Here is a 10,957-nt window from a genome sequence, read left to right on the forward strand (position 1 = left end):
TGAAACCCTTTGATACGAATGTATTTCCATAGCAAGCCAACCTCCTTACTAAGCCATATTAATTTACAAGAAAGCATAAAAGTATAATATGCTGCTTTTGTAAACAGGTTTGTATCTATTTTCCATATTAAAAATGTTTAGCAATTTTAGCAGTTGGTAGCATTTGACTGACCTTTCCTAGTCTGTTTGGAATGGTTCATTGGGAAGCTTTCTGCAGGTTAGAGAGAAGTTTAAAATGCAGCCTGGAAGAAGGTAAAGGCAAACTACAGGTTGTCTTTGACTTATGTCCACAATTAGGATAAGAATTTATGCCATAATGTGGTCATAAAGTGTGGCATCACTTGACTGCTTTGCTTAGCAATGGCTATCTCAACAGTCCCCATTGAGAACAAGTTGTTAACCAAGGACCTACTCCAATCCAAGCCATTTCAGCCTTGGTTCATCCCAGCTCTGAGCCTGGGTTCTCCCAAGGTAAGGGACCGCCTTTCTTCAATTCCTCCCAACTGCTGAAGGTCAGGTAGGGTGGAAGGGACCGTATTGTGCAGGAGGCCGAAAAGGCATAGATGGGGAGATAATATGTGGGTGAGGGGAGTTGATCATAAGTAGGGAATGAGCTATCAAGCACCCAAATTTTGATCATGTGACTGCAGGAGCATTGCAGCCTCAAGAGTCACCATTTGATGGGATGGCTGATAAAACAAATTTAATAATAAATAAACCTCTGTAACCACAGAGCCCAGATATAAGTCCTTTTGTTCAGTGCCCTAATAAGTTTGAACAGTTGCTGAATGAATGGTTCTAAGTCGAGAACTACCCATATTTTTATTTTTATCAGGAACTTTGCTTACTTCATGGCTTTATTAATTTTAAATATTTAGCAATATAACTATTATTTTTAAAAAAGTTTTAATCTTTTTAAGGTTAATAAGCAAGACAGTTTTAATCAGGCATCTCCAACCCTCAGCTCTGGACAATTAGTAATGTGGCCCATAAGACTGTAAATGTTAACATTATTATATGATTTATATACATTAACTATATTTTATAATTTCTATACGGCCCAGGACAATTTCTCTTCACTCAATGCGGCCTATACAAGCCAAAAGTTTGGACAATCATTCTTTAAATTGAAAATTGCAGTCTTTTTCACAATTTGCATCAAGCATGAACTTTGACTCTAAGAGCCATTTGTCCAAAAAAGCTGCACAACAGTGCCATAGATATGACTCCATCTTAAAATTAAGGATACATTTTTCTGAATTGGTTGACTTCTGAATCCATACCATTGCTTGCTGGAATTGAATCTAAGCCTGTCTTCCCCATCTACTTCCTACCAGCCTGATTAATAACAACAACAATAATAACAACAACAATAATAATAATAATAATGATAATTTTTGACATTCAGGTGGGGTTATAGATTAGAATTCATAGATAGTTGTGCTGTCATAATATAACTAATGTTTGTTTCTTCATTCTCATACACAGGTTCGCTATAAGGAGGAATTTGAAAAGAATAAAGGGAAGGGCTTTAGTGTGGTGGCAGACACACCTGAATTACAGCGAATCAAGAAAACTCAAGATCAAATCAGCAATGTAAACTGGCCAGCACATTTCATCTTCTGTCTCCATGCTTCAGATATTTAAAAGCTTTTCCTTTGACAGCTTCATCTTTCTTTTCTTATTGCAGATTCTTGAATTTTGTTATTAAGGCAGAACTGTGGATGCTTGCTTATAAAGTTCCAAATGTTGCAAATATATTCCTGTTCATTTAACATTTCTCCAAGACACTGGGCTAAATTAAACTGGGCTGTAAACATCAAACAAGAACATGTCTAATGCATAAATCCCATTGCAGCCCTGAGGGTTCTGTAGCATAGAGAATTGAAGTGAGTCTATAATGAAGAGGGAAAAAGCAAAACAGAAAAGCAATTACTTAATTTAAAACTTGCAAGTCTGACAAATAGATCATGGAGCAGAGGACCTGGGAAGGGAATCCCCAAGGGATTCAATTTATTCTGCATGACATCCCCAAATCTTGAGGTTGGGGAATGACCGAACTCCTCATTCACAAGAATGGCTTCAGGGATTGAAATCAAAGGCAGATGGTCTCTGGTAGACCTGATTCTTTTGGATTTAACTAGCAAAAGTGACTGTGCCTTTATTAAGCTGGATCCTGTCATCGTTTTAATTTTTCTCAAATTCCCATTGTAAAAATAAATAATGGCTAACTTATATTTATTTGTTATTCCTCAGAAAAATAAGGAGAATGAAGGGGAGGGAGGGAAGACAGACAGGACAGAACAGACAGACAGACAGACAGACACCCTGGCTAGGAAAGGCAACTTATGGGTGAAAGAAAGGCGGACTTGATTACACTCCACAATACTGTATATAGGAATGAACCAGCTCTCTGTTTCCATCTTCTGGTTCATACCTTCTATTACAGTAATTTATCATGTGCAGAGGAAGGTTAAAGAGAATTGTTTTGAGAACCAATGTTTATGGAAAATGGGTTGACTACTTATAACTCTTGATTCTGGGATTTATGTCCTCCTGGAGCTGCACTGGAATTTGGTAAATAACAGCTAAACACCATAATATATTTTCCTGATGAATAGTGAGTAGAGAATAGATAACAAAAGCAATTTGGTATGTTAAACTTTTGATAAACAAATGTAGAATTAATAAAAAAGGAAAAATTGATAAACGTTTTAGTAATATCTCTATTCTGCAGTAACCCAATTCCTGATTCTCCACCCTTCAACTATTTGTATATTCATCTGTGACTTTCAATGGAAATTCACAAACCATCTGCAATTATTGAATTTTTCATTAAGACAGTGGAAACAAAAGTGCATGAGATAATAAAGGTCAGCAAGGAGTCAGAAAGATTTCATTAATGATGTGGTAAATACGTTATAAAGTTTTCCCATTTGTCTCGGTGCTCTTGCTGGTATCTTTTCCTTCTTTTGTAGATAAAATACCATGAGGAATTTGAGAAAAGCAAGATGGGTGCTCCTGGAGGAGAGGGAGGTGAGCTGGAACACCGTAATTCCCAAGAAGGTGCCAATTACAGGAGACCAGTTGAACAGCCACCTCTATCACATCAGCAACCTCATCATGCCCAGCCAAGTAACCCTGGTAATGAATAGGAGGAAAGAGAGATTGTTGGCAATCCCATCAGTGTATTCACGTGAATATATATGTATTAATTTGCCCTGCAGTAATTTTGTCTTGCACAAATAAGAGAGGATTGCCTCTGTTTACCCTGTAGTTATAAGGTGGTGTTTTATGAAGCCTTATAATTTATGGTTATTATTTATTTCTTACAATGCAATCTAAGAAACTCATGCTGGGATACAGCCTCGTTTTATTTAATTTAGCTGAGATAGATTGAGCTGAAAAAAGGTAGCATTCCAGAGTTACTATTGATAATTGAAGACGTACTTAAATCTGAGTCTTGCTAATCCCAACCATGTTAGTATTACATCATACCAGATTACTGTTAGAAGAATCATAGGATACATGTATGAAATGAAGCAATTCCCCAACATTGAGAAATGGGAGATGGTGCCTGTGCTAAAAAAAAGTAAAAAAGTGACAGGGAAAAATGTAACATAATTGGAAAGACTATATTAATTCATGCTAAATATGCCATTCTACCCCAGTTTATCCATCTTATATTAAAAGGTAAGACTATTACTGTAGATGAAGTCTGTAAATATTGTATGCAAAGCTGGAGTGATCATCTGTAATATTAGCCAAAATAAACAATTGTAGTCAACAAAAAGTATAAAAGTATTAGGACTAATAATTGTACATCTAAATGATATTGGTAATACTTTCCATTAACTGCTCATTTAATCTATTCAGTTTTATTATAATTGCTGACCAGTATTCAAATTTATGCATTGACCATGAAAAACTGATATAAAATTCAAATAAAATTAAGATTTAACACTATTTAACATTTAATAAGCATACAAATTGCTCCATTTGATTACAATTTATTCTCCCCCAAATCATGACACGAGGCTCAAAAAACAGCCAGACGGAATTTAGCAGTGTGGCATGTAATCTCATTCCACAAATAAACAGCACAAATTATTTAATATTGCAGGAGTTTTTAAAACATAATGACAAATAGAAACAAAGATGAAAACGAAGGATTTTGTTTTTTCAAAGTAGCTTTTCAATTTGTGAATTTTGCATCTCACAGACATTTTCATTAGGAATTTTGCGCAGATTCAAGTTGCACTCAACAGTTAACAATGTCTTTGTCTTATCTGTCTCTCCCCCCACCCTCAATTCTAGTTTACCATCAGCAGCCATCACAACAACCAGCCTCTCAATCATATGGCTTTAAGGAACCAGCAGCACCAGTCTCAATACAGCGTAGTGCCCCAAGTGGAGGAGGAGTAAGTATGGTCCTACATTGACATGTATGTACAATTTCTTGTAAATATTTCAGATTTTTATTCTGAAATAAGTTGTCTTAACTCTTAACCACTATCCTATGATATGGTCTATCTCTAAGGTTCAGGTGAAGACAGGAAGAAAAGTAGTTACATGTCAGAAAGGGTATACAGTATATTAAACAAAATTACTTTACATTATTGGAAAGGAATAATTTTGCAAGTCTTAACTTTGCATGTGAAGCTACAGAAGGCAGCTCAAAATACTGTGATATTTAGCCTCCAGCTGTCTGTTGATTCTCTGATTTCAGCTGAATCTTGAAGTTATGATTCCATCTTTTTAACCCTTAACTTGTGTAGTTAGAAAAGTCTCAGATAATCAGTAAAACGTTTAATTTAAGTTTCATTCAGTTCATGCTGATCTGCAGGACAGTGGAGTATAGTTCATTTATAAATCGAACAGTAAGACCAAAGTTCCTCCAAAATGGATAGTGCATAGCATTTCTAGGTGACCTGATTAATTTTTGCTTGTTCTTTTTAATTTTTTATATTTCAGTTTTGTAAAGCATAATATAGATACTAATTCAAGTATAATGTATAAAATAACATGAATTGTGTTTGTATGTAACAATAGGGAGGGTTAGCATAAGAATTAGCACCTACCAGAACAAGCCAGAAACTCTATTTGGGATGGGAGCTAATAGGAGCCAAAAGTTTAAATCTATCTTTTCACACTTTTCAGTAGATTGTTAGAGCACTGGAAAAATGAGGGATAGCATTAGAACTGCGCAGTATTCTTTTTTTCACTGTCAGATTGCTTCCGAACATTCAGTTAAGCAGAAAACAGAGAATGTGGAGCAGGGAGACTTAAAAATCCTTTGCTGCAATCTGCAACAATAAATAGCACAGGGGGAAAAAACTATAGAGGAGGACATAGAGCATATTAAAACTTACTGGAATAAGTGGCTGTCCAGGCAGATAATTCTGTGATTTTTAGTTGGTTTACAGCAGACATGTGAAACACAAGGCCCAAGGGCCCGTGAAGTGGTTTCATGTGGCCCGCAAAGCCATCCTGGAAACAGTGAAGGAACGACCCCCGCTGCCTTGGCCCTGGCCCAGGCCGGCCGGGAGCCAATTTACAATTTTGTGGTGACCATCTATGCTGAAATGCATTCAGTCTTGGCTCCACAAGGCTGTCTGGAAACAGCAAGGGACCGCCCCCTGCCGTATCAGCCCCGCCCCCTGGGTGCATGCTGGGGAGGTGTCACCCTTTGTGAAGAATCAAGAAATGGACCATGCCTTGGCGCTTGCCCCGGTCCCACCCCCTTCTGCCAGAGACCCTCAGATCTGTCCCACTCCTGCTCAGGCCCCCACAGGCACCCTTGACGTGAACGATGTAGAGCTGGCCATGCCCACCCACTCCATCCACGCCCACCCAGTAGGCTGCACCCACCCTGGCCACCCCCCCCCCCGAGGGCAACTGCAATGCTGATGCGGCCCTCAATGAAATTGAGTTTGACACCCCTGGTTTACAGGTTGGATGCCTTTCTATATTTTATCTCTCAGAGATGTACATTTACCACTAATTCCACTTGCCTGTTGATATGCTTACATGCTCAGATACAATAATGTAAAATACAGTGCATTGGATACTGCTGTAAGCAATAGGAAACTGGAAACCTTAGGAGATAAAGATATCTTGTTAATTTGTAAATGCCTAATAAGGAAAAGTGGTAAACTCTTCCTTTCTGCTTGGATTTCATTTTCTGCAGAAAAACTTTCCCAGTATTTGGAGATTTAGGTTATTTGAAAACTAGGGTGGGCAGAGGAATAAACCCTTCCATCAGCCTCTATTTGTAGACTCCTAGCCATACATCTGCACTTTCTTGAAACTCCTGAGTTGGCACAAATATTACCAAATAAAACTCATTGAATCTAAATATACATTAAAAATACTTCTCTTTTTCCACAGTTTGGATATCCATTTCTGAGCATTGATTTATCCTTTACTTTCTTCTCTTCCCTGTCTCAGAAACGGTTCCGTGCAGTCTATGATTACAGTGCAGCCGATGAAGATGAGGTCTCCTTCCAGGATGGTGATACTATAATCAACGTGCAGCAAATTGACGATGGCTGGATGTATGGCACTGTTGAGCGGACCGGTGACACAGGCATGCTTCCAGCTAACTATGTGGAGGCTATATGAGCTCTGTTGTAGGGCTACCCTGAAAGCCAGCAGGGGAAGGGCTCTTTGGGGGTTTTGTTCCCTTATCACTTATTTGCTCTTTCTTGTTACCCATCATTTATTATGTTATGAATCTTTGACATGGTCATTTTTTTTCTCTACCAACTTAGCCTTGATGGAAGGCATATAAACTTGGGAGGGGTATCATGTAATTCCCTTTCCATCCTTTTCCTCGGCCTTCATGGAACATAGCACTGTGCCCTTCTCCCTCTCCCTGGAGCTGTATTTTTTGGAATTGATACTTAATGAAATAAATCGTACTACAACTGCTATATGGATTAGGAAGTAGTGTAGGAAGGCCCAAAAACTGTTGATTTAGCTGGCGGAGAAGGAGAGGAATGTCACACTTTCAGTAACTTTGGGAAAATCTGAACATTTTATTGAAAAAGATTATCATGATGTCTACAGTGTTGACTTGCTCATTTATTCTATCTAATTTTCTTTTCCATTTGAAAGAAATAAAAGTATTTTTAAAAGGAGGAGCGCCTTTTGTGGACTCAAAAGCAGTGAGCATACGTGTAGTCTATGTGGAAGACATGGAAGCTGGAGCAGTTTCTGGTATAAAGGTACTCTATACAGATGGAATAGTTTAGCACAGCGATCCTCAATCTTTTCGGCTTTGCTGATTGGCCGGGAGGGAGAGGGAATGGTTACGTGTGAGCAGTGAGCAAGCGCGAGGGCAGCTCCATTTCCACAAGTGGCAGGCACCGCTGATCTGCCACTTGTGCAAGTGGAACTGCATGTGTGCACTTGCCCACCACTTCCGCAGCCCAGTTCCGAATGAGCTAAGGTTTGGTAGTGGGCTGGGGGCTGGGGACCCCTGATTTAACAGGCTTCATTATAATGTTAGCATTGCCTCTTAGATGCCACGACTCAGTCAGGGCGGATCTCTAGTTTGTTCTGATACATGGCACGATTAGACAGTAATCGGAAGAATGCTCATGAAGAATTGCCAGCGAAACATTTAACCTGCATAGTACAAAGACATCAAGAAACTCCAGTTGCCTTTTTTTAAGGCACCTTTGGGACAACTGTGATCATGATAACTAAGAACTTCCATGGAGGCCCCTTTTAAAGCCCAAGTATCAGTTTACTCCTTCTTTTTCCAGGCTCCTGACTTCAGTTGGTATTTAATGTGTGGAAATAGGCAAATTCTCCAAGTTTCTCTGTATCAGCCCTAGCAAAAAGAGTCACATTTTCTACAGAGGTGCTATCTTTGGGATCAGATTTTTGTTTTTCATAAGTTTCTGTTCAAAGTAAATTCTTGTATGAGCAGTTTTTAACTAGGATTCAAAATCTTAGCAGCAGATTAAGAAACGGCTCCCTGTTTGTGTGCCATTTGAGCCAAGCAATGTTTACAGTCTTTCCTCTTTTCTACTGTTTCTTTCGGGTAGATCTGGCCCTTGGGTAAAGTTATCAGGTGAACAAAGTTTTTTCACTAGAAATATTCCACTTTCTCCTTCTTTGCTGTCAGGCTGACAGTCTCTTTGCTGCTTGGGATAGTATCATGGACCAAAATCAAATTTCTTACAGAAGTTGCTATTAAAAAAATATCAGGGAACTGCTACAAAACTGGAAATTTATGTTGCTTGGATAATGTAATTGAACAACAAAGGTGAGAAAATTACTGAAAGTGTGAAGTTCTTAGATCATTCATTCATTGGGCAGAAACTGCTTTCTCTTATTTTTAAAGCTCTCCCAAGACTCCCCCCTCCAGTTCAGCAATGTACAGCCTGCTCTCTGTCACATAGTAGAAAGTATCCTGAAGCTGATATTTGTAACATTTAAATATGCTACAGTTATCTGCAGTGGAAGTAATCTGCAGGAAATAGGTGTTTATTATTTTATTTGGTAGCAAACTCTGTTGTGACCAAGATAAGTGAAACAATTACAAATGGACTTTCAAAGACAATTCAGTTATTCTTTCTGGCTTTGTTCTTGTTACCTCTCCATTGTAAAGGATCAACATGATAAATTCTTATTACTTTCAATTTTTATGCCATTCCAGAGCTGTTTATATAGTTTCTTGAGCTCTGCTTTTTCCCTTGCATAGATTAGGCACGTAAAGGGCTGGCATTTTTTCTGTATTATTTCCACTGTTTCTGGGAGTTTTTTCCTTAACTTTCTTTGCACTACAAAGCATATACAGTTAAGAATAAAAAGCACCCATTTCTTACAAGGGGTGCAAGCAAGGGGATTCATTAAGCAAAAATTAAGAAGAACCTTTTACCTCAATGTATAGTTCCTCCAAATTTAAGTAAAACGGTGTTCCAATATATCATTCTGGTCTTGTACTTCTTCATAGTTAGCATATGTTTGCTGGTTTCATTTGAGCTCCTTGCCTCATAACATTAAAAAGCTCTTATACATTATTCCAATCAGTATAGAAATAGTGATTAAATTATCAAGGCATCCTTCATGTTGTAGAAGCACAAACATTTCAGAATCTTATATCTTAAAAATCCTAGTCTCTGTTTTTCCCTTAAATGCTTGCACTAGTGAAAAAGATGTTCAAGGAAGGAATGTCTGTTTCCTCATACCATAGCATAATTCCATGAACTCTGTTGGAGCCACTAGAAAGGCCAGTGAGAATGGTAGCAGGCTTTCCTGTCAGAAGGCAGTTTGTAGAGGCCTATAGGTGTCTAGGGACCACTTATCCTTGAAGTGAGTTTTTAAAGGGTGCCAAGAGGAGTGACTGATGGGAGTGAGATCACTACGTTCTTGGTGCAGTTTTTCTGACTGACGAGAACTAGGCAAAATCGTGTGGACAATCCTGCAGAGGCTATCTTTTCATGAGGAAGATACAAAGTAACATAATGTGAATAAATATTTTTAGAGGACCAAATAAAGTTACAATAAAATAACTCATTTTTTAAAAAAAATCTCTTCTAGCTTTTTCACCCCTTCCTTGAAATAAATGGTTTGTTATTGCTTGGTTTATTTTTTTCTGCCTTCTTTGACTTATGCACTTTTATCTTTGTGATTTTTTTCCAATATCTGAAAAGCACCTAAACCTGTATTTAAATAAATAAAATGAAAAAAAAGAAAACAGCTAAAATTCATCTCTGTAGCCATTGTTATTCATGTCATGTCTTCTATACATCTTAGATTTTCAAATTAGAATTCAATGTTTAAATTAATGACTTTAATGATTTGTTTTGAACTATATTTTGGGGTTTTCATTTGTTATCTTTGTATATTTCTTCGCTGTGGGCTTACACACCCTCTCAAAATCATTTGGCCTTTTCCAATGGGACCATAGAATCAAATGTAGTACCAGTTCTCTTCTGGTTTATGCCAATTTAAAAATAAAAATATAATTTGTACCTGCTGACTGTTTTTGTTCTTCATTTAATGACTTTTTTTCTGTGGTAGAACTGGAATTATGCTCTCTCCCACTTCCCCTCCCATTCCCCTCTTTTTCTTTATAACTTTCAACTGTATCGATGCAAGAGAAAAAAAGTTGTTTTTTAAACAGCAATAGAGCTCACTAGGCCATTTTTAGAGTCAGCTTGATTACATTGTGGGACTGTTTGTATCTAACATTTGAGACAAATGGTTATGTGAACAAGAGTTTGATGGTATTAATTTTCATTTATTAATCACATTTATGTAACTACCTATCTCACAAAAGCTATTCTGAGCAGCGTACAACAATCCATAAATAGCCTATTTCAAACACAACATCCAGGATAGGATTTCACTGACAACTCAAAATAATACAAAGAGTATTTGTTCAGTATTTTGGAGGCCACTGATTTTATAAAGTAACCTTATGTTAGAAGAACAATATCAAGACAGATACTAGTTTTGCTAATGCACACCCCACACACAATAATAAGTAAAGTTTACTAGTCAAATTCAAGGACCTTTGATATTCTGGGTTGAATTAGGAAACATGTATTGTTAATCCCTCAAGGTCTTGTTAGTGCAAATTTAAAAAACCTTAAATTCTGAACTAAAGTCTTTGTGTCTACTTATTCTGTGATGAAGAGCTTGGTAATTCTAAAGACATTAAAGATCCGTCAAGAAGAAAATGAATGATTTGATTCCTATACAGCATTTTGGTATTTAATTTTAATATTTAATTTTAATGGATTTTTAAGGGAGGTGTATACATTTAAGATTACACTAGAGGGAAATATGGTGGCAAATGTTTGAGAATCATGGTATAAGGACATCTTCTTTCATGAAACCATTGGGTATTAGAGATTGTATGCATAGTACATATGTATAATTTTAAGAGGGAAATACCTTTCTGGATACACATATTTGAATTGATGCACTGTGAAAA

General features: G+C 37.3%; 1 protein-coding gene across 1 annotated transcript in view; it reads left to right on the forward strand.

Annotated features, from left to right (window-relative positions):
* LASP1 (LIM and SH3 protein 1) overlaps positions 1 to 7,130 on the forward strand; it is a 47,966-nt gene extending 40,836 nt beyond the window's left edge. The window contains exons 4-7 of the mRNA XM_015810198.1: positions 1,489 to 1,596; positions 2,979 to 3,144; positions 4,318 to 4,421; positions 6,451 to 7,130. Of these exons, the coding sequence (XP_015665684.1) occupies positions 1,489 to 1,596; positions 2,979 to 3,144; positions 4,318 to 4,421; positions 6,451 to 6,624 (552 nt within the window). The 3' untranslated portion in view covers positions 6,625 to 7,130. The remainder of the gene's footprint in view (positions 1 to 1,488; positions 1,597 to 2,978; positions 3,145 to 4,317; positions 4,422 to 6,450) is intronic.
* Positions 7,131 to 10,957: the final 3,827 nt, after the last annotated feature.

This window comes from Protobothrops mucrosquamatus, unplaced genomic scaffold (assembly GCF_001527695.2).
Source record: "Protobothrops mucrosquamatus isolate PMUCROS unplaced genomic scaffold, P.Mucros_1.0 scaffold7, whole genome shotgun sequence".
Lineage (NCBI taxonomy): Eukaryota > Metazoa > Chordata > Lepidosauria > Squamata > Viperidae > Protobothrops > Protobothrops mucrosquamatus.